The sequence below is a fragment of the Pelophylax lessonae genome, assembly GCF_965119305.1.
Source record: "Pelophylax lessonae genome assembly, chromosome: 1".
Lineage (NCBI taxonomy): Eukaryota > Metazoa > Chordata > Amphibia > Anura > Ranidae > Pelophylax > Pelophylax lessonae.
The window spans coordinates 617,593,047-617,617,885 of NC_138768.1; the positions used below are offsets into that span (position 1 = coordinate 617,593,047).

The 24,839-nt window shown below is 43.4% G+C and overlaps 1 protein-coding gene across 9 annotated transcripts in view; it reads right to left on the reverse strand.

Annotated features, from left to right (window-relative positions):
• CAMK2D (calcium/calmodulin dependent protein kinase II delta) overlaps positions 1-24,839 on the reverse strand; it is a 446,499-nt gene that overhangs the window by 89,172 nt on the left and 332,488 nt on the right. For all 9 annotated transcript variants that reach the window (XM_082254334.1, XM_082254332.1, XM_082254339.1 and 6 more), the window contains exon 12: positions 12,317-12,359. In XM_082254334.1, coding sequence (XP_082110460.1) covers positions 12,317-12,359 — 43 coding nt within the window. The remainder of the gene's footprint in view (positions 1-12,316; positions 12,360-24,839) is intronic.

Here is a 24,839-nt window from a genome sequence, read left to right on the forward strand (position 1 = left end):
AGGAATTTTGTGTCTAAGAATTGTTTAGGTAAAGGCCATAACGTGACATTGTTCTTCCAAAATGGGGACAATAATTATGCTCCTCAGAGCAGAACCGGGAAACTCCTGAAACATGAGAATACTATAATGTTAGTTCACAATAGACACATAAAAGTGGCATATAGTAGGGCTAAGCTTGGATGCACTTCTGGACATCTCCTATTATAGCACTCTTTTCCTGTGAATGCCCATACAGCAACACGGATCACTGATGTGTTTCTGATTAAAACCAACTGTTTTTAGAGCTGCAAGCATTACAGAAGCTATATTTAGTGGTAATACACAGTAGAAACATTACCAAAATGCAAATACTGCAGATGTTTACGAAAAAATAAATTCAGAACTTTTATCACTGTGTTTATGTGCACTCGAGTAGCTGTTGAATTGGGAGAAATGGCTGTTTTCTGTGCAGCAGCTGCATCCCAACTGACATGAATGCGACTGCCTGCATGGGGATGCATGGATCACCTGTACATCCCTTTGCAGGCAAATATAGCCCTTATATGGTTGTATGCTATAGTACGCGTGTGTGAACAAGGCCTTAGTGTAAAACATAAAAAAAAAAAAATTGGATTTTTGACTTACTGTAAAATCCATTTCTCTGATGTTCACTGACAGACACAGGTCCTGATTCTTCTTCACCATTGGGTTATAATGCCCCCTACACGAGTAGGACACTAGGTGGGAAAAAGCTATATTATACCTATGGGGGTAAACACCCACTCTCGGCTATAGGCACTCAGTTTTGTTACAAGCAGTGTCAGAAGAATTACAACTCCACAGAGGGGTGGGTGCAGTGTCTGTCAATGAACATCAGAGAAATAGATTTTACAGTAAGCCAAAAATGGCATTTTCTCTTTCTTTCATTGACGGACACAGCTCCAAATTCTTCTTCACCATTGGGACTTCCCAAAGCAGTGTTAAACATGAGGGGTGGGAAAAAAGCAGAAAAAAATTCCCAAGGCTAACCATAGCCAACCAGGTAACATGGAGCTCAACCATAAACAACTGGAGCTCACCTGAAAAAAAAAAAAACAATAAACCCTCAAAGAGGAGCAGGTCCTCTAAGCAGCAGCCAGCAAAACCTTGTGGCCGAAAGAAGCATCCGCAGATGCCAACACATCCACTTTATAAACATTTTGTAAAAATGAGCACCGACAACCAGGTAGCCGCCTTGCACACCTGCGTCACTGACGCTTGATGATGGAAGCCCAAAAGACACTAAGCACACCAGTAGAGTGGTCCTTGACAGGGAAAGGAGGAACCTTACCCCTGATGCAATAGGCGCGAACCACCGTCGGTCTGATCCATCTGGAAATGGTCGCAGAAGAAGCGGACAACCCTTTGTGAGGTCCGTCCATGAGCACAGAGTCTGACTTCCTAAAAGACTCTGTAGCAGCCAGGTACACCCTAATTGCCCGGACCATATCCAATGCATGCAAGGCAATTTCCTTCGGATGTTTGGGACACAGGGAAGGCAACACAATGTCTTCATTCAAATGACAGTCAGAGACCACCTTAGGAAGTTATGACGGACAGGGGCGAAGCACCACCTTATCCTTGTGAATCACCAATAAACGACAGGATAATGCTGCCAGTTCTGACACCCTGTGCGCAGAGGTGATAGCCACCAAAAAAGGCCACCTTCTGGGGCAGCACAAACCGAGAAACCTCCCGAATATAATTTCAAAGGGAGGCTTCTGTAGAGCTGAAAGCACCACATTAAGATCCCAGGGTGGCAACTGAGGCCGCACTGAAGGAACCAAATGTCGGACACCCTGAAGAAAAGTATGCACCAGGGAGTGTGAGGCCAAAGGTCAAAGCTGATACCTGGCCCTTGATGGTACTCAAGGCCAATTTCTGTTCAACCTCCCCCATTGAAGGAAGGTTAAGATCCGATCCACCGTGAAGGAGCAAGGATGAATTCCAAGAGACTCACACCATGCAATATGTCTTCCCGGTACAATGGTAGATCTTCCTAGAAGTAGATTTCCTAGCTTTCAACAGTGTAGGATTTACTGACTCAGACAAACCTCAATCCTTCAGCACCTGGCTTTCAACAGCCAAGCCGTCAAAGCCAGTGACTGTAAAGCAGGATGGAAGATCGGTCTTAGGGACAGCAGATCCTCCCTGAGAGGAAGTCCCCAAGGATCATCAGCGACCAGCCATACATGATCTGCGTACCAAAACCAGCAAGGTCAGTCTGGACAGAATCACTTCTGCTTTGATCCTGCACAGGAGTTGTGGTAGAAATGTAAAAGGGCTGAAAATAATCGGTCAACCCACCTTAAAATGCTGGTTACTTACCGAGCCACCAGGACACTACTTGTGCTCCCTTGGCGATTGACATAGACCCTGGCTGTGGCATTGTCCAAAATAATTTGTAACAGACACCCCTGAAGACAAATTATCCAATGAGCCAGACAAAGGCTGATTGCTCAGATTTCCAGAACATTAATCAGCCGTCTGGACTCTGCCAGAGTCCAGACCCCCTGAGCACATTTGTGCTGAGGATGCCTTTCCACCCGGACAGGCTGGCATCTGTGGTGACAACCGTCCAGTACAGGGGGAGAAAGGATTTTCCCTGTCGAAGTGCCAGAGAAGGAAGCCACCTCTAGAGACCGTGGATCCTTGTCCCATTTCACCAGAATCTCTTTAGCAGAGATCTTGTGTGGAACTGTGCAAACAGACAGCCTTCGAGGGTGGACACCATCAGGCCCAGCACCCGCATGCAAATCCGGAGGGATGACCATCTGCTGAACAACAGAAGCTGAATTGCCTTCTGCAATGTCTGGAGTTTTTCCAGAGGAAGAAACACGCTGGCTGAGGCTGAGTCCAGAGTCAGACCCAGATAGTCCAGTTTTGGTGGACAGAACCAAAGCAGACTCCTGAAGGTTCAGAATCCAACCGAACTTCCTCAGAGTTTGCAGAGCAATCTCCAGTTGTCCATCAGAGCAGTCGGAGACTCTGCTCATAGAAAACGATCGTTCAGGTACCCCAGTACCGCGATCTCCCACTGACTCAAACAATGCCAGCACCGGGCCAACACTTTTGTGAAGACCCGAGGAGCGGAGGCGAGACCAAAGGCACAAACCAATAATGCTCCTCATCAGTGGCAAAATGGAGGAAGCGTTGGTGACTGGCACATACTGGAAGGTGCAGGTAGGCGTCCTTGATGTCGATAGAAGCGAGAAGATATCCTCCTGATGTAGGGACGCCACTACCGTGTGAATGGACTCCAGGCATAAATTCTGTACTTGCAGAAGCAGTTTAGCGCCTTGAGGTTCAGAATTGGACGTACCTTGCCTTCCTTCCTGGGAACTGTAAAGTGGTTTAAAAAACAAGATAAAAACTGCTGAAAACTTTCTGAAATCGGAACCGGAACAATCACTCCTTGAAGGAACAAGTCTTGCACTACCCCAAAGAGACCCATAAGTGATCTGGGCACAAGTGGGCACTCAATCTCATAGCCTGACTGAATAACTTTGTGGACCCACGTGTCCTATACAAGTGAGGTCCATGGATCCGGAAATCAGCGAAAATGCCCCCCTACCCCAGATATGGGTGAGGGTGCTCTTGCATGCTGAGGCAGCCTTGTCCGCAGGTCTGGAAGAGCCCGCTCGTGGATTGCCAGACCAGGTCCTCTTGGAACCTCCGGTGGAGGCCCTGACTTTTGATCCCTGTCTTGAGACCCTGGGGGACGAAAAAACCTCTTATGAGCTGAGGAGAATGGCCCACGTCTATTAAGGGGCTCCTTACCCTTGGTAGCCTGCGGAAGAAGAGTACTCTTCCCCCCTGTGAGATCCTTAACAATGTCATCCAAGGAAGCTTCAAACAATAAATCCCTTACAAGGGGGGGATCAGATAAGGCATTCTTATTCGTCTGGTCCGCAGACCAGTATTTCAGCCAGATAATAGGCCAAAGGACCACTGCTAATACAGACAGCCTAGAAATCAAAGGAGCCGCATCCAAAGAGGCATCACAGATAAACTGTAGCCCCTGGACCAACTGATCCGCCAGCTCCGCAAGACAGGAGGAAGCGGTTTCCCCTCCAGGCCCCAGCGTAAAGCCCACTCTGTCAGACCTTGCTACACCAGGGTAATAGTAAATACCGTCCTAAGTTACGAACCAGCAAAACCGAACATATGGCGGGCCAGAGCCTCTGTCCTCCTATAAGCTGGATATTTAAAGGCCGGGGACTCAACCGGAATGAAGGTAGCTTTATTTTACCTGGAAACCGAGACTACAGGTGGGACCTTTAATGCAGTTAATCCTCATAAAGACACTGCAAGCAAAAAGTGCTTATGAACCACTGTGTTTTGGACAACCCCACTGTTTTGTGACAATGTTGTCAAAGTAAGCCAGTTGTATTTGATACACCCATATCCTAAGCGCGGATTTATTTATATATTTTAATAAGGGAAGGATGCCAACTGCGATCTAGCAAAGGGGACGCCGGCAAAGGGCCCACGAATGGACCACCTACTGGGCCCCGCAAAACAAATAAAAAAAGGGGGTCGCCCCCCGAGCCCTCCATGGAGGGCATAATAGGAAATAGCCCCCTTAAAAGGGGGGCGCAGGCAGGGTACCCTGATGGTCCCGCAGCACTAAAAGGGGCAGGTGCTCCACACAATAATGGTGGCAAGGCTGTCAATAAAAAATAAAGCGTCCCCACAGCGCCAACCCTTCCAAGGGAGGCGCCAAGCTGACCACATGGCCTAGCAGGCCGCGGCCTACATTTTTGTGGAGGCCCAGCCACAAGTGCACAGATCCCAGCCTGGCAGATGCCCAAAGGAAGAGTGGGGGCTTCAGCTTAACACACTGGGACTGCTTCCCAACTGAGGCATTCAAATTCAAATTGGCCACGGCCTAGTAGGCTGGAAGCCATGGCCTAAATTTTTGTGGGCGCCCAGCCGACCACCCAAGGGCAGTGGAGGGGAGGGCGGATGCCCAAATGGAAGGCAGTGGCTTCAGCCACCCTCACAGGGGCTGCCTCACATAGTTTCCAACTAGTAGGCTGCAAAGCTGAAGCTTGAATTTTTGGCCAGATCTTGCTGCGTGAGGCGCCTACCTGCGGATGCTAAACTATCTGTTCCCCCAGCCCAACAACCACCGCAGGGAGCCCAAAGTACATCCCTGCCCCAGTCACAAACCCCCAGGGTGGCAGGGAACCCTGCTCAACCTCCAGTCAGCAGCAACTCCAACCAGCCCCCCCTTAAGAGCATGTGGCAACAGCTAGCTCATAATCCCACCCATCATGGGGGGGGGGGGGCGAAAGACCCACGGTAACCACCAAAATTTTGAAGGGGCTGGGGGGAAGGAGGTGAACCCAGTGGTCTCATGTCCAGCCCAGAACCCTTCAGGAGTAGAGGGGGGACAGCTACTAACCATACCAGAAACAGGGTGGGCACCGCTGCAGAAAGACCACTACTCCATCGTAATGTGAGTGCTGTCGGCCAGGAGAAACGTTGCAACTCAGGCCGAGGTCAGGTTGTACGTGACCTCCCAAGACGTTTAACTTGCGGGCCAGCCCCGTCCAGTGGGGCTATGTCACAGCCAACCTAGCACTGAGCTGCGGTCTGCATGCGCTCGCTGGCCAGACTGGGGGGACCCTCTGGATCTAAATTATCCAGTTTCTCGCGCAGTCCGGCAATTGATTGTAGATTCTGCAGGAACAAAATAACAAAGATAGGAAAAAATGTCCTTTTAAAAAGAAAGAATCACCAGGACCAGAGATCCCAGCAAGGAACTAGATTCTTACTCCTGACTTGGCAGAAAAAAACAGAGTGCCTATAGCTGAGAGTGAGTGTATACCCCCTGGGACTGCCCACAGGCATAGTCAAGCTTTTTCCTGCCCAGTGTCCTACTCCTGTAGGGGACAGTATAACCCAATGGTTAAGAAGAATCCGGAGCTGTGTCTGTCATTGAAAGATTTGTCAATGCACATTGCACATTTTTTTAGGTGTATCATGTACAGAGAAAAGGTTACATAGGTTCCTACTAACTTTATTTGCAAGACTTTGGGGGCTTCTTAAAGTGGATCTTCCCTTAAAAAGCGACAGTACTGTTTTCCCTCCTCTTAACACTTTATTTATTTTTTTAACGGTGGAGGGTAACTTTTTTCATAGGCATCTACTCCTACTTTTTCAATTGTTCACCAAGGCGTGAATATCGTACGCTTAAATACGCCCTCTGTCAAAGCCCTCTACCTTGTCTGCAGTCGCCTGGGATGCATCACATGTCCCAGGTGGCTGCAGGACCAGTCCCACAGTGCTTTCTGATTTTGCGCATGCAATGTGGGATCAGCTGATCAGCCGTGATTTCTCAGGAAGTCATAGTCAGTTCCCATATCCAAGATGGTTTTGCCAGGGTCCTACAACAATAAGAAGAACCAGCTATGAAAAGACAATGCCAGACTCCAGGCAATGGTAAGTACCTGATTTTTAAAAGTCAGCAGTTACAGTACTTGTCGTTTACAGTTACAGTACGCTGTCATTTTTACAGATTTTCAAATCTTAAAGTGGTTGTAAACCTCAGACATAAAATATAAAAAAGAATATCCTTTAATGCAGTGTACTTGTCTTTATCCAAAGCTGAGTGTCATTTCTCTCTGCTACCTGGTTCCTCTGTTATTAGCACGACAAGAGTTAAAATGACAATGGGGAGGGAGCTGCAGCACTCAGCCTGTGAATCATATCCACAGCTGTGCTTGTTCTCCGTACTGTGTGAAATGGGGAAGGGGAGGGGAGGTGGGGTCTCCCTTCCCTCCAGCCAGGGCTCAGAGCTGTCAGCTGTGTGAAGACTTCAGATTCCCATCCCCTGCTCCTAGAAACTAGAACTAAAGAGAAATCCTTTCTTCTGTGTGCTTTCAGAACAATCTACAGAAGAAACAGCTGCATGTGTATCACCTAATGCCAGTCACTTCACTGGGTACATGGGAGAGTTTACAACCAGTTTGATTAAAATAATGAAAACTTTCTGTTTTACCAGCATTTTTTGTAATTCCAACGAGCTTCTGTGATGGACTATTGCCTATTACAGTTGATTACAAATTCATTTTAGAAACAAATCCCACCAATTTGAAAGCATAGGTGGCAGAATGTTAAAACATTAAATAAAAAAATATTTTTTTAATCAAAGAAATAAAATATGTTAGTATTGAAGAAGAAAGTATAAGGAGATATCCTATTACTTGTTAAAAATAAAGAAATGCTCTATCAGGTGCAGAATAAAATTAAGAAAGATGGAAAAACAGCAGTTTCTTTAAATCTTACCTCACATGAAACACATTCCACATAAAAGGAAAATTAGAAAAAGGAAAATTAAAAACCACAATTATAACTACAGTACTATGAGCAGCTGATGTAAATGTCATGCTCTACAACACAGATATGTTGCATTGAATGGAAAGTTGGGTCTCACTAGAATAAATGTCTATCCAAAGTAATTGATGGCTCACAACAAAGGTAACGTATCACAAATAAAAGAGCATTTGGACATGCAGAAGTTTTCACTGAGCATGCCAATGTATGGATGACTTGGGAAATTGAAATGTTCCTAAACACTGGTCATGAATTTAAAATGAAATCATGATAACATTTTACCTGATTTTAAAAAAGGGTAAGATTTAACAGATTTTTCCACATTTGTGTGTGTGCAAGAGAGATGCATTGACAGATATGGCAAATGTGCAATCTAAATACTTGGTTGGCCTGAAAACTTAAGTAGAACTATAGCCTTACTGAGAAAAATTGTTGGCAGGTAAGCTTTTTTTTTTTTTTTTTTTTTGCAGATGATACCTGTGGGGTTGAATTAATAAAGGAAAAATAGGCTGTTCACTTTACAAGGTTTTGTGGACTATGCAAAGAAATTTTCCACAAATCTTAATGAATGTTGTGCAATTTCACTTTGCATAAAATACCCAATCACATGCAAGGAAAATAAAAAAAAAAATGTTTTGTTTGCACATGACTGGATGATATAAGTCCACAGAATTTCACCTTATTCACTAAGCTCTAGGGAAATTTCCCTTGCACATTGCATCTTTCTTTGTAAATTGACCATTATATTTAATTTCAGTAATTTAACCCCTGAATTTAACCCTCTTCTGTCTGCCATCTCATCTGCTTCTAAATGCACACAAAAACTCAGAACACCTTGGTGCCAGAGTTCATGAGTTCTGCCAACCAGGGTCAGCCAATTAAAATGGCTGAAGACAATGAACCTCAAGGAAAACTGGCAATGGCATCAGGGGAGGCAAGGGAGCTTGATGATGTTGCATTACTGGAGGGGATGTAAATACAGCAGACTTTAGTTTGGTTTTAAGAGGGTATTGTGAGAAACCATGTAAAGTAATGGCCAAACTATTGATCCTGCTTCATAATTACTGAATCCAAATCTGTTGTTACATAAGCTGAAACTAAAACAAAATATATAGTCTTTGTTCATGCCATTTTCATTTGTTTTGCTATTTAAAAGAATATGTTAAGTCATAAAGCAAGAGCAAGTGTCTCCTCAATGAGGCATGAAATAAAAATGCTGGTTGCCTTTTTATTGTGTCAGATTAAACCTATTTCAATGCGAATTGGAATTCTTTGGAAAAAACTGGAGGGGCACCAGTATGCTTAGTTGCACCTGAATGCTTCTGACAGACTAGTAACTATGCCAAACAGGCAAGCTACAAAATCAAGCACTGGAATTTTTTTTTTTTTTTTTAAAAACCCACAGGTTTTGCTAACCATCATAAGGTACACCCATGAGAAGATAATTTAGTACAGAAATTAACCATGTGAAACCAAACCATGTGAGACCCCTGTGCTTTCCATTTAATACATCCAAAGTGAACATAAAATGTGTGTTGAACAAATACCACCTAAATATTAACAATAAATTATTTGTATAGTAGGCTAATATGTCTTACGCTCTATAGCAGTGATGTCGAACCTTGGCACCCCAGATGTTTTGGAACTACATTTTCCATGATGCTCATGCACTCTGCAGTTTAGTTGAGCATCATGGAAAATGTAGTTCTAAAACATCTGGGGTGCCAAGGTTTGCCATCACTGCTCTATAGGATTAGTAAAAAAAATTTAAAAGTTACATGGAATCTGATGACATCAATGAGATAGATTTACTAAGTTGTCATTGCCTTATTTGTAACAAATTGGTCTAACAAACTGGTTGGCATGTTTCTAAATGGAAAGTAGAAGTAGGAACATGCACTATCTTTATAAATTAAAAAAAACAAAAACATGTTTACTGATTTTTGGAATCTAACACTAAAATAAAATGAATAAACTACTATCCACTCAGACTCCAGAAACTGCAATTTAAGAAAAACAAAGAGGGGAACACAATGGCTGTATACCCATTAGTAAATCTAACTCCAGCACAGAATGAGGTAAAAGCATGGGAGCTATCGAATATGAGCGTAGGCAGGGATTATTACATCCTTTTTTGAAAGGAACCTCCTGCAAATCCTGACTTAGTACTTTGTTTTGTGTGCTGTATTACACTGAAAGCAAAATGATTTGGAAGACAAGTACCATGAAATAAAAAAAAAAAAAAAAAGATAAAATACACCTTAGAGAAAAATAACTAATGCTGAAGCCAAATGACAGTTTGTCCTTGGACAGTTTAAGTGGACTCAGTCTATTTTGTGCTGTTTTGGACTGAGTATATAATAGTGAGAACTTCCCCAATGGGATGTTGTTTTCTTCCTGTCGCTTCACAGAAATTGGGGAAAGGATCTCCAAAATCGAGATGACCAACCATTAAAAACCTGGCAAATGTTTCAACCCCCTTCACAATGTATCCACAAAAAACAAAAATGTTTGAAGAAATTCCATTTTGTTATCTTTCTCTTTTTGTTCTTACAGGTTGACTGTTTACTGGCTGGCAAAATATAGTGACCTGGTTATTACGGTTAGTAGGATAAAATACAACATATAAAGAAAAGACAAACTTTTTTTTCCCCCCTAGTCTTAATGATTGATCATGTAAAAACAACTGTTTAATCAGTGCAGAAGATTACACTTTGTATCGATGACACCTACTTACTTTGATGTACTAGATCTCCACAAGAAAACAGTATCAAAGGCAAGGTATAGTTTCTATACAGGTTAGTTTCCTCATGCTGTTACACTGTATGCTAGGAGTGGCATATTAGGCTTTAATATTACAGCTGATATTTTTATCTTGCGTCATCAAATAGGGACATGTTTTATTAAAAATTAAGGAATTCATTTTCTTCCTTCTGAAACTCATTGATTCACCAAGACTTTCACTAAGCAAAAAAATTTAAAAAGTTTTACTGAGGTTACCCATTTTCTTGCATCTTTTTCCTAAACCCCCTTTGTGTAAAGAGTATCTCTTCACCTCACTAATATGGGATTAGACCTTGGAAGGGGAGGTAGGGAGAGACTGTACTTTCTGCATACCCCTGGCAGAAGTTTGATGTTAGGGAACAAAATTGAATTAAGATCAGCATTTGTCTTTTAAGATTATTGAGCATTTTTGTAACTAACTACAATCATTTATCACATTTGACTTACTGTTCAAGGCTTGCTTATTCTTTTTAGATTTATGCTACTATTGTCCCAAATGTACATCATATGTTCAATACCGATGCAATATTTAATTATGTATATAAAATAAATTAAGACAAATAAAAGTTCCTTTTCATTGAAAAATACGTGGCAAACTTAAAACTCCTTATTCACAACTCAATGAAGCCTAAAGATCATGAAAACCAGGCAAATATTATTTTCCTACCTTACTAATATGGCATTAGTGATGCCACACCAAACCTAGGTAAAACCCCAGAGCTCTCTGCATTATTTCCTATCAAGAATTATCTGAAGGCTGTACAACCTGGCCAAAACTAGGAAACATACTATAATTACGTTTGATATCTATACCGGTGTTCCTCGGTTGTCCCTTCCTTGCTCTCCACAGCTAATGTCTTCATTATTGAGCAGCAGGTCCCCATGACTTACCTACTACTCAGCACCAGGGCAAATGCTAACAGATGGCTTAAATGGCCTTTTGCTCAGCACCATACAAATACTGACTCAAATTCTAGTCTTCAAAAAACACCAACGCCCTAGTAGCCTCTATTTTTGCAAACTGGTTCATTAAATCCCAGGGTCCTTCCACATTCCTAGTAAATCAACTACTACTACCACTACAAAGCTTTAAATAAGATAATATGATTGATTTAAAATCAGTTGACATATCATCAAACATGATATGTGGTAGTGACAGCCAACTCAAAGGGAGCATATGCATCTTTAAACTGAAAGCTCAGTTGTGGACACTATAATTATATTGACATTTCATGGAACTGACGGTAAAATTGTAAAATAAAGTAAGGATAAGATTATTGTTAAGGAATATTAGGATATCCAAATCTGTGTTCTTTCATTGGGATTTTAAATACTGAATCAGTCTATTTTTTGGAAATAAATGTTTATCACCAAATAAAAAATCCAAATCCTACAAAAATTAAAGGTAGAATATATTTTGAGCACAATTTGCCATTAAGACAAATGAGAAAAGTAAAAATAACAACACACGTTTTTTAACAGAAGTACAAAAAAGATTTATATAATTACATAGGTTTTATTCAACAAATTTCAGGTAATAACTGTTTCATTAATAAAAACAAATCAATTGATAATGACTTTTCTGCAGAGCCAGGGATATGTTAGAGTTATATCAATCTCCAATGGTCAGTTAAAATATTAGTATTTTAAATAAGACCCAACAGATTACTCAAGACTTCGTTTTAGCAAGTTTTGGGGAGTTGAAATGATGGATAAACTCCTTTCACCCTTTTATTACACTACTGCTAAATTCAATGTAATGAGGTAGTCTTTCCCTTCCATCACATAAATCCCCAGTTTAGACTTAGCTTGTAGTCTTGGATCAGTACAATTTAGAGATTGAAGATGGACCATATAAGTCTGGCACAGGACTAAGGAGCTAATGACCATTTTATGTAATTAAATTGGGTTTTTAAAGGGGGTTTTAAGAGAATAATGGAAATTATGGGATCTCTTCGGTGTCAGGCTCTGTTTAGTCTCTCTTTCTCTGGCAGTGCCCTCTGTGCTCATTTTCCTTTCTCCTGTTTAATCAGTCTTCTAAAAAAATCCTCTTTATGTGGATGTGTTATCAAAAGTATTTTATTGCAAAATTTAAACTTTGTGCACATAGAAAAGAAAGACGTATTTACAATTATACAAATCTTAATAAATAAAGCTACTAATCACATACCTGAAAAGTTTCTGGTAGCCAGCATAGTGGTCAGTATTGCACCCTTTAAACAGGCAATGAAATATGTCAATATAACAAGTAAGCATTTTATATCAATACAAACATAGACCAACACAAGGGTACAAGATGATATGTAAACAAAATTCTTACTCAACAAAAAATTTGGTGCATTACATACACATATTCTTTGGTTAGCAAAGGAAAGCAGATGACTGATTAAGACATTAAAGAATAACCAACCCTAGGAATAAAAAAGGAATCTATTTTAGCTTGCAGTAGTTAGATGTGCTGGCTGCTTTAGGTTTCTTTTTTTATTCAAGTTAGGAACATTTTGGGCAAACACAGAAAACTCTTGTTGAGCTTGCCAAAAATGGAGTGTCCTTGTCACTTCCAGTAAGCTGTACAGAAGTATATCTTCCTTCTTAGATAGATATCTTCTGTAATCTACCAATTTCCCTGCACCCCCCCCCCCAAGTAAGAGGTGAAGCAATAAGGACATGTTTGTAATCCACATCAAGAGAGCAGCCTATGGTGACAAAATACAAGGTGTGACCTGAGTCCAAATCAGATGCCAGCATCCCAATATAGAATATACAGAGTATGAATGGATGAACAGGACTCAAGGGCCCCAATAAAAAAAAAAAAAAATACACAGATATATAAAAACCTAAATGACACTTTTTTATACAAGGAATAAAATGGTTTAAAAAACAATGGATGGTCAAACATGACAAACACAAACATTTCTGTAGATGACATTTATACTTTGTTGTAAATGTGTTCATCAATGGATGAACAAAGGGCAAGTCCAAAGGGCAAGGGCAAAATCTTAATCTTTTTTTTCATCCACTGTCTACCACATTTACAACAAAGTATATATGTAATCTAGATACATGTAGGAGTGACATAGCAACCCACATGGACAGAAAGTATGTTATTTACAAAATTGCCAAGTGAAAAAAATGCAAAAGAAGCTTGAAAAAAGAAAAAAATGCAGCCACCACAACAAGGACTAGTAAGCTGCAATATATTACATTTTTTTCAAATTATTTTTATTAAAGTATTTAGCAGTACATAAAGAAAAACACATTGAGCATACAACAAAGGCGAACCCTTGCAAGAGCCAAAATGCAAAGGTGTTTGGAAACATATGAAAAGGACAGCAAAAGTCACACATAAAACCAGACGAAACCAAAACTGTGGTGTGGCACGTAAAAATATTAGTTCCAAATAATATAAAGAGAATGTTCCATGAGGTGTAGCATAAGTCTTAAGGACGTCTTCAGTCACAAGGTGTGCTCCCCTCACAAGTACTGAACCAACTCAGTGCATGATAAATTTAAGGTATCGACTATTCAGAGAAGTTGTGGACTCTGCTAATCAGCTAGGCTAGGGGTCGGCAACCTATGGCCCGTGGGCTGCACCCGGCCCGCTACCACTAAATGTCCGGCCAATCAGTGCATGTGATGAATTCATGTGCACCCAGCCCATGGACATCTTAAGTAAAAGCAGAGCGAAGCAGGGAGCAGAATGAGAACATGGGAGAGACACACAGCAGCACTGCTAAGACAGCGGGAGCTTCCAGAATTAACTTCCCAGGCGATTGGTTGCTAGGTGGTCCAAGTAACCAATCACCAACTTGTTAATAAGAAAAATTAACTCCGGAAGCTCCCGCTGTCTTATCAGCACTGGTGTGTTCTCATTCAGCTTCCTCCTTCCTGCTCCGCTCTGTCTCTCTCTCTGCATGGGGCATGTTAAGATAGGGCAGAGCTGCAGGGAGGGAGAGGGTGTGTAATATGCAGGGGGGTGTGTGTAGGGGGGCTGTGTAAATTGCAGGGGGGCTGTGTAATATGCATGAAAGCAAAGGAGACAGTGAGTATAAGTTGAAATAAACTAATCACTGCAGAGAAAGGGGGGGGGGGGTGGATGGGAGACCCTGCAGCAATGCCAGAGCCTCGAGGGAGTGAACCTGCATGTTCCCTCAGGGTGGACTAGCTTTGTATTAGTGAAGCACCTTAAAGTGAGGTAAACTTCTGGTTCCCGCGCCACATGTGGAGTGCGAGACAGGGCTCCCCGAGTATAACTGCATGGAGAGAAACCTCATACCGGGCAGTTCTGGCGCTCCGCAAGCCACATCGCAAGTCGCTTCCTCCTGGTTTTCAGCAGCCCAACATGGCCGACACCACAGATGTGAGTACTGCCATGTTTCCTACCTTCACAACCCCTGCCTCCCTGGAAGATCAACATGGGAGGATCGCCCAGGCAGTGGCCACCCTGCTCTCCCCCACGATCACAGCAGCTGTGAATAGAGCAGTGCGTGCAGATACTGACCACCTCAGGAGGGAGATCAGAGAACAGACAGGCAGACTCACTGAGACAATGAACCCCTTATCAGAGCTAGAAGAGGCCCAGAGCTTGCAGGCAGCCGCCCACCAGACCTCTCAAACCCAGCACTATATACTGGAAAAGTTTGAAGATTTGGAAAATCGTTCTCGCCGGAACAACTTGAGGGTTATCGGCCTTCCTGAGTCCTATAACTCAGAATCCCTGTCAGAACTCTGTACAGTACCCTTCCCTGCAGCCCTTGGGATCACCTCACCATGCACAGTAGAGAGGGCACACTGTGTAGGGGCCCCCTCAAAAGGACAGACGCTCCCCCCACCCTGTCATCATGCGCTATCTTAACTAAACTGATAGAGTGGCTATTCTAAAATCGTTCCGCAATGCCAATTCCTTCCAGCTGGATGACCATAAGCCACTAATCTTTGCGGTCTATTCTGAGGAAGTGTCACACAGGAGGAAAGCGTTCCAACCCATCTGCTCAGCTTTACACCTCAAGGGTGTTAAATTTACTCTGGCGTACCCAGCTATTCGGGAGAATCCAAATTTTTCTCTCACCCAGAAGAAGCAGCTTCCTACTTTAAAACCTATCTGCACATCCACCAGGAGCTATCCCCAATGGAGACAAACTGTCACCCACAGGGCCCCAGGAAGCAATGTAGCCCTCGCAAAGATCCCCCAGGAGGATTTGGTATTCAGATAATTCTGGTTTGGCTTCGCCCCACTGATCTACTAAGTCTTCAGGACCTCAGAGCTTGCTAACTTCATTACCCAGATGTTCTGGATCTTGAAGCCACTTTCCATTTAACTGTAACCTTAGTTTACTCGTTAATATTTTGGTTTACTTCACAGATGTCTTTTACAGCCTTCTGGAGATGCATGGAATGGACCTCTGAATACACATGGAAGAAATTCAAGTCAAGGCTTCTCTAAAACTGAGTTACTGTTTAATTTGGCTTGGTTCATTTCTGGGATTCCCCACCGCCTCCTCCTACCCCCACCTCATTGCCTAATACTATCCCCCAGTGCATTCCACAACACCGACTAATACAGCTCACACTTGCACACCTTACTCTCCCCCCCACCCACCCCCCACTATGAGAATTACATCTTGGAATGTCAAGGGCAGGGTTCATACACATTTTCACTAATAAAATTCCATGACTTTTCCATGACTTCACGTAAATATTCATGACCTAATGTTTCATGAAATGTCTATGTAAACATGTTAAATAAGAAGAAAATCCATGTCACACCCAGCATATTTTTACTAAAATAAATGACAATCTTTGTAGTGTACAGTACCTCTGCAGTTAGGGTTTCGTTTCTGGATACACCGTGACTCAAAATGGTCCCTTGTTTTACAGTGGATGAGATGGAAGCACCGCTGCCGCAGCTGGGAGCTGGTGTCACTTCAGGAGCACAGGGTTAAAAAGCCAGCGATCGGATTGGAAGCTGTCAAGCATGCAGCTGCAGACTGGTGCTTTGCACCTTTAGCGTGGCTAGACAGCTCTGCCTCTCCCATGTTCGAAAAGTCAAACGTTTTACGACAAACTCTACATTTAGCGAACATGATACAAGAGAAGGTCTGAGACTGCAGACAGGATACAGGAGGTGGTCAGAGGCTGCGGACATGATACAGTAGGTGGTCAGAGGCTGCGGACATGATACAGGAGGTGGTCAGAGGCTGCGGACATGATACAGGAGGTGGTCAGAGGCTGCGGACATGATACAGGAGGTGGTCAGAGGCTGCGGACATGATACAGGAGGTGGTCAGAGGCTGCGGACATCATACAGGAGGTGGTCAGAGGCTGCGGACATGATACAGGAGGTGGTCAGAGGCTGCGGACATGATACAGGAGGTGGTCAGAGGCTGCGGACAGGATACAGGAGGTGGTTAGAGGCTGCGGACATGATACAGGAGGTGGTCAGAGGCTGCGGACATGATACAGGAGGTGGTCAGAGGCTGCGGACATGATACAGGAGGTGGTCAGAGGCTGCGGACATGATACACGAGGTGGTCAGAGGCTGCGGACATGATACACGAGGTAGTCAGAGGCTGCGGACATGATACACGAGGTAGTCAGAGGCTGCGGACATGATACACGAGGTAGTCAGAGGCTGCAGACATGATACAGGAGGTAGTCAGAGGCTGCGGACATGATACAAGAGAAGGTCAGAGACTGCAGACATGATAGAAGATAGAAGAGCACAGGGGAAGCAGAGAGCACTGGAGGAGCTGAAGGGCACGGGGGGGAGAGAATTAAGGGGGGGTTTGGAAAGCATTGCAGGGGGGTTGGAAGGCGCGGGGGGGGGGGGAGCATGGAAAACCAGGGTGATGGAGAGCACAGGGGGAGAGGGGGGGGACTGGAGAGCACTGTCTGGGGGGAACTGGAAATCACTGAAGGGGGAGCTAGGGAGCTGGAGAGCACTGGGGGAGCCAGAAAGCATGGGGAGGGGGGGAGAGATGAAAAGCACTGTGAAGAGCTGAAGAGCACGGGGGGGGGGCTAAGAGCACTGGGGGGGACTAAGAACACTGGGGGGGTCTAAAGAACACTGGGGGGGGGGGGCTAAAGAACACTGGGGGGGCTAAAGAACACTGGGGGGGGGCTTTTTTACATTCAGCGTATAGCACTGGTATGAAACGGTTACCACCCCCTTCCGCGTCATCATCACGTTCATGCGGCCGGCCCGCCCTCCAGTGACGCTTCCACTGCCTCATTGATTGACAATCTCCCAGCTGTTACTGCTGCTGCTAGCCTGTCACAGTGTCTCCAGGCAAACCGCGGCCGGCCCTCACCGCTGCCTGACTGGGTCATCTCTTCGGCTGCTGCTGGCCAATGACAGCACGCACATACCGCGGACTCGGAAGGACGCTAATACAGCGAAATGTAAATACAGTTTGTGGCAATATAATTATAAAATAATTAAAATTATGCATCCGCTCCCCGCAGCTCCCCGCTCCCCCACAGTCATTTAATTCCATGACTTTTCCAAAACCTAGTGTATTTCCTAATTTTCCATGACCTTTCCAGGCCTGGAAAGTGTCATCTAAAAATTCCAAAACTTTTCCAGGATTTCCAGGACCGTATGAACCCTGCAAGGGGCTTTGTCCCCCACATAAACACATGGCGATATTGCACCATTTAAAAAGACTTAAAACGGACATCGCCCTCCTACAGGAGACACATCTCCCGTCAGAAGATTTCCTATATTTGCGGCCTCGTAGAAAAGAAAAGTTCGTAAATGTTATTGAGAATCTAGTGACTGCTTGCGACACTCCCAATCACTGTTATCGCAGAACAACTCCCCTGAGCATTGCAAATCCTGGCTTGAAGCTAACACTGAGTTTGATCTGTGGGTCGATGCCCAGGAGCAAATCTACCAAGCACATTTAGACTTACAATACCACAAATTTGGTAATAAGCCAGGGAAATTGTTGGTGTGCAAAGGTACCTACACTCCCACAAATTTCAGAGCTAAAAGACTCCCAGGGAAACCTCTCCTCTTCTTCAACCAACATTAGCCTAATCCACAAGCAATTTTATGCCTAACTATACAGTCCAGATCAAATTGATATCTCTTCAGCCCAAGAATTCCTAGCCCAAGCTCCCCTACCAAAACTCGACCCTACACTCCTTTCCAATCTCAACTCACCGATAACTGTGCGTGAGATTCACAAGATGATATCTACACTGGCAGCCAAGAAGGACCCGGGTACGGACGGGTACACCCCCAAATTTTATAAATTGATGGCGCACACAGTAGTGCCTTCATTAGAAATGGTTTATCAAGAGATTTTAGAAGGGGACGACTACTTGCCATCTGGATACCAAGCTCATATAAAACTGATAGCCAAGATGGGAAAGGACCCTACGGAACCGCTGCTCTTTTAGACCAATTTCCCTTTTAAACCTGGATTCCAAAATCCTCTCAAAAGTCATGGCCAACAGACTAGCTACAATTATGCCTACCCTTATACACTTCACCCAAGGCTGCTCTGCAACGTCCAACATAAGTAAAGTATCAAGCTTGTCACAGAAAAGGCCTTTGACAACATCAGTTTCACCTGTCTTGCAATGTTTTGGCTTTTCAGGCCCCTTTCTACACCTAATTTCTAGTATGTATGCAAACCCCAGAGCAAACATTGTAGCAGTCGGCCTAATTTCCACACCCATCAAACTGCACACAGGCACCAGACAAGGTAGCCTCCTCTCTTCGCTCCTCCTTAATCTGGCACTAGAACCTCTCTCCCGACACATCTCTCACCTATCCTTAAATGGAGTCCACATAGGCCAACAAAATCTATGACAAGCACTCTTGGCAGACGACATTTTTTTCTTCAATTTCAATCCAGCCTCAGATAGGATTACTATCCAAGAACTCTTCACATGTTTCAGGAGTTACTCAGGTCTGCGCATCAATTTCTCCAAAAGTGAAATTCTCCACCTACACACACATTAGGCTCCCATCCTGGACTAGATCCTTAGTCTTTTCTATCACAAAATCCCACATCATCTATCTAAGTATTAACAATGGGAAAAACACCCTCTTCTCTGTATCATCCTAATTTTAACCTGGTAATATCAAAGATCATGAGTGAACTGGAGACATGGATGGACCTTCCCATCTTGCTTCTCAGGAGATGCCACCTATTCAAAATGGTCAACTTCTATACACCCTCCAAACCATTCCTATACTGTTGTGGCACAGCGACATACAAAAACTGTATAACGCTCTGTAACGGATCAACTGGCACCCCGGACTGGGTACCTCCATTGATTGATGCTCCTCGTGATTCCCGAGTGCTTCAAGCACTCCACCAGACACCATAACCGCCTCAGACCCCACGAACCGCCGCAGCTTGGTTGGGGTCTCGCCGTCTCCTATGCACCCTGGACCTACAACAAGGCTCCAGGTTCCAGTGGGTGAACCTCTCTTTCTCCAGAGAGTGCAGCAGGAACAAGAACAAGCTCTTACAAGAGCTTAATGATTATCCAAGGGAGTATGAAGGACATAGCAATCCCTTGTAGTATATGCCCCCAATGAGAGACAGGAATCTAGATTGAGGGTGAAATAGAACTCAAACTTTAATGGTACAGCTGCTCTTTTATTTCCCCTACAAGGTTACTGCCCAGGTGGACCTTGTTGGGGACAGGACATGACATTCACAATCCAATAGAAACAGGGTTTTTACACTCAGTCATTCCCATACAGTGTACACAATCCTCCCCTCTGGCTGATTACAGTATCATATGCAGATGAAAGCGTATACAGGAACTAATTATCTAGCCATTTGGACAGAACAATGTGAGGTTATTAACATTTAACAATGGAACAGACACAATCCACAAACAATAGGGAAGTCTGCCAATGACAGTCTGTGTGTCTCTCTCACAGACAAGCCCACAGAATACACATTATCTAGAAGTCAGACTTCATGGCAATGGTCTATAACAGTCTAAGTCTCCCAGTATAAAGTAGGATTAAATCTTCATATTTCTATAAGGAGATATTGCTGACAAATATTGCTGTCCCATCTGAAGCAATTCAAACCATTAATTATCTGCTCCTCACCTCCAGTGACGGTGAATACCGTCACATGCTCTATCATGCTTTCTATGGCACAGGCGATGTTCCCGCATTGCCCTACACAAACTATTTCTCCCGAGAAGCGAGGGGGGAGCTAACCTCCCCAACCTTGCGGTTTATAACATATCCTGTCTATTAATGTATGTATGTATGGACTGGATCTCACAAAGCTCTAAATACACTAACTATGAGTTGGAAACTTAAAAGGCAAGCCCATACAGTCTACCCGCCCTATTACCCTGTAAGTTACGTTCTATTCCCTCTCTTCTACAGCAGAACCTGTTAATACGAGATACGCTGGTTGTTTGGCATGAGATCAGGCGAAAGCTCAACTATCTCCTTGGGTGTCCCGCCACCTCCCAATTAATGGGAGCCCTTCTTTCCAGAATCCTAAACAACACGTGGACTATACTGAGTGGGCTTCCCATAACCTGTCACATTTTGTACAGCTATTTGATCCGACCACAGGCTCTGCACTACCTATTGCTCATACATTGTCTCTCTTAAGGCTGCCGCAACATCACTTTTTCTACATCCACCAAGCAGTTCAGCACATTTGTCCAAACACCAAAGATTTCACCCCACAATCTTGGAGACCTTACTGGATAAACATCAGTACAAAGGTTCGGATATATACAAGTCTTTAAATACATGCATTTATACGCCTCTTTCAGCCACCTCAGTAGATTCATGGAATAAAGAACTAAACTCCCAAGAGGCTATGATCTGTATCTTGGCAGGTTTCAACTCCACTTGTACCCTGGTTACCAATGAGGTCTGGCGAGAACAACAGTTCAAAATAATGCATCGGCCTACATACCACACCTGCCCTCTCCGTATCAACCACTTTATCGCTTCTGCCCCTATGTGGTCAGGAAAAGCCCTCTTTGCTCCATAGACTCTGGCTATGCTCCCCTATCACCTCCTTCTGGGACCAAGTCGAACACTTAGATGCAATGGTCACAATGTGCTCCCTAACTAAAGATGTCTTCCCTCTGATATTTGGTGACCTAACATCTGTCTCTCCAAAAGATCCGAAAGCACAACAAGTCATCACTCAACAAAACAAAGCTTGGTTTTCAACATGCTTCATGTCGGCCAGGTGAGCCATTCTCAAAAAAATGGTCCTCTACCTTCCCACTCACTATCTTAGATGTCCACCAAGACCTCCTATCTCTCCTGCATAAGGGAAAACTTGATGCCATCTCATCTACAGCTCAAATGGTTACCCTTTATCACAAAGTTTCTTCCAAGCCAGACAAGCTTGGGTACCTATCTTTGTCACTTCACAACAGCTCCCCTCTCTGATGACACTTATCCCATTCTTCTCATCGCTCTTTGACCTACAGTCTGACCTGCGGGAGTACTTCTCTAACCTACTTCATCAGTGACTATCTTCAATTTAAAAGGACACCGAAAAATACTACCTGAGAACTTCCATGTACCTATGGTTTCCCCCCCCCCCCTTTGATACCTCCCCCGGTTGTTTATCTACTTTTATATTGTCACCTTTTACTCTCTCTGTTAGCCCTGATTGACTTAAATCCAATGGTTGTCTCCAATCTCTGGGCCCCTCTATAACACATCATCAATGGTGCCTATTATCAGTAGCGTAGAATGAGTTTTTTTCCCCAGAGCTAATGATCCTTTATCAGTTGTGATTACTCCTCTCTACCCTTCCCCCCCTTCTAATCCCCCCCCCCACTTCGCTATGAACTCCTCAGCTAAAGTGGGACAACACAGAGGAGAAGGAGAGGATTACTTACAGTCTGACAAGTTAAGTCATAACTAACACGGGAACCCTAGATATCGGGTCCAAGTCTTACTACCCATGTTATTTTACCATTACTGTATCGCCTACCTGCACAATTTTTCTTTATATTGTTATGTTTGTTTCAGACTTCTGTTTGATTCAAGGGGCTACCCTTACACCTATCTACTCTTTGTATTTCTGTACATGCTGTTTTGCTGGAAAAAAATGTAATAAAGTATATTATTTAAAAAAATATGTGTTAGATCGGTACTGTTAATTTTACTATGTTAGTATTATTACTATCTTAATTTATTAGCAGGTAAATGCGGCCCTCCATGCATTCACCTACATTGAATCTGGCCCTTAAGTGGAAAAAGCTGTTGCTGACCCCTGAGCTAGACTATACCCTGTCATACTTTATAAAGGGCAGCCTCTATTAAAGTAGGTATACTTGTATAGTGGTAGGCTGTTATTCACTAACTGCTTCCAAAAATCTAGAGAAGGGGGGGGGGGGGGGTGGGCGGCTTTTTCCAACATAATGTAATTGCCTTTCTCGCATAGAAAAGGAGCAAACTTATCTGAGTTCTCTTAGCCACTGTAGCTATGGCATTCTCCACCAACCCCTATAGACAGATCTCCATGTTTTGTCTCAGGGGGAACAGATATGAAGGTAGCAATTGCATCTAAAACCTCTGCCCAGAACACGGTAATGGCGGGACGGGTCTCAATACTTTACATTTTTGGTTTTAGATTTAGGTACACTTTAAGAAGTGGTGATGCTTAAAGTAGAATTCCAGTCCGAAAAAAAATTAATTTTATTTCCGTTAAAACAGATCGGATGAAAAATTTAAGGTAAACTGACAAATGGTCAGTTTTTCACCTGGTTATGCATTGGTAGTGGTGGTAAAAAAAATGATGAAAAACTGATGAGCACTGATGAAAAACTGATGAGCACTGATAAAAACCTGATGAAAAACTGATGAATACTTCATCAATTGTGACGTGACTGAACTGATGAAATGAACGGTCCGCATGTGTGGAAAGGGGTCTAAAGAACCAAATAGTGCAGAGTGCTATACCATATTGATTACTCAATAATGGCGTCCAAACTTTGCCCAGTGTAATGACCCCAACCCCCCATCTGAAGCATTGCGCCCGGATTGGCTTTCTGAAATACCTTTTTGAATGGCTTTCTGAAATTCTCAAAGTACCCGAGTACCTGTCATCAGAGTACCCGAGTACCTGTCATCAGAGTACCCGAGTACCTGTCATCAGAGTACCCAAGCAGCTCTCTGTATCCCATCAAAGTACCCGAGTACCTGTCTCCAGCCCATCAGGGTATCTAGTACCTATCTGCAGCCCAATAGAGTACCTGAGTACATGTCTTATGCCCATCAAAGTATCCGAGTACCTGTCTCCAGCCCATTAGAGTACCGGAATACCTCTCTGCAGCCCATCATAGTACCCAAGTACCTCTCTGTAGGCCATCAGAGTACCCGAGTACCTGTCTCCAGCCAAGAGTAGCCGAGTACCTATCTGCACCCCATCAGATTACCCGAGTACCTGTCTCTAGCCCATCAGAATACCCAAGTACCTCTCTGAAGCTCATCAGAGTACCCGAGTACTTTCTGAAGCCGATCAGTGTACCTGAGTACCTGTCTGCAGCCCATCAGAGTACCTGAGTACCTATCTGCAGCCCATGCCTCCTTATTTATGTGTTGGGTGTTTGCTTTCCAAAATGGGGTCATTTTATGGGGGTTTCCATTGTCTCCGTGCTCCAGGGCCTTCAAAAGTGTGATAGGTTTTAATGAAATTATATGTGTAATTTATGCTCCTAGAACAACCGACGGTGCTCCTTGCATGTTGGTCCTCTGTATGTGGCTATGCTGTGACAAAGTCCAACATATGTGGTATCTCCATACACAGGAGGAGTAGCAGAATGTATTTTGGGGTGTAATTTTTGCTATGTACATGCTATGTGTTAGAAATATCTTATAAATTGACAACTTTGTGTAAAAAAAAATGAGTTTTCATTTTCTTTCCACATTTTCCAAAAACTTGTGGAAAAAAATGACATGTTCAAAAGACTCATTATGCCTCATAGAATAAAGTTTGGGGTGTTTTCTTTCCAAAATGGGGTCATTTTGTGGGTAATTCCATTGTCCTGGTGCTCCAGGGCCTTCAAAAGTGTGATAGGTTGTAATGAAATTATATGTGTAATTTATGCTCCTAGAACACCTGACAGTGCTCCTTGCATGTTGGGCCTCTGCATGTTGCCAGGCTGTGTAAAAGTCTCACACATGTGGTATTGCCATACTCAGGAGGAGTAGCAATATTGACAAGGTGGTATTACACTCCATATAAATTACACAAAATCTCGATTAATAACTCGGATCGATGCTGGCGCTGCTTGGTAGAAGAGGGCACGTTAATCCATATTTTTTGGTCTTGCCCCAAATTGACGGACTTTTGGAAAAAGGTTAGAGTGATCATGCAAAAGTTTACAGAAGTTGAGATTCCGGAAGATCCAGCTTTTTTTCTACAACTAAATAACTCATCAATGAGGAAATATAGAGAATCGGTAATATGTCATCTTGCGAATGCGGTCAGACTTTGTATACCCCTTAACTGGAAAAAACAAACATCTCCAACAATAGCAGGTCGGGTTCGGAAAATAGAGGAAATAATCAAAATGGAGGATTTAGTAATGACAGCTCAACATAAGAGGAAAAAATATATAGAGAGGTGGGGAGCATGGAATATATCTTATCGAGAGAAGGTATAGCACTACTAGATTGAAAAACTGAATGGAAGTATGATGTAAGCGTTGAGTATTTT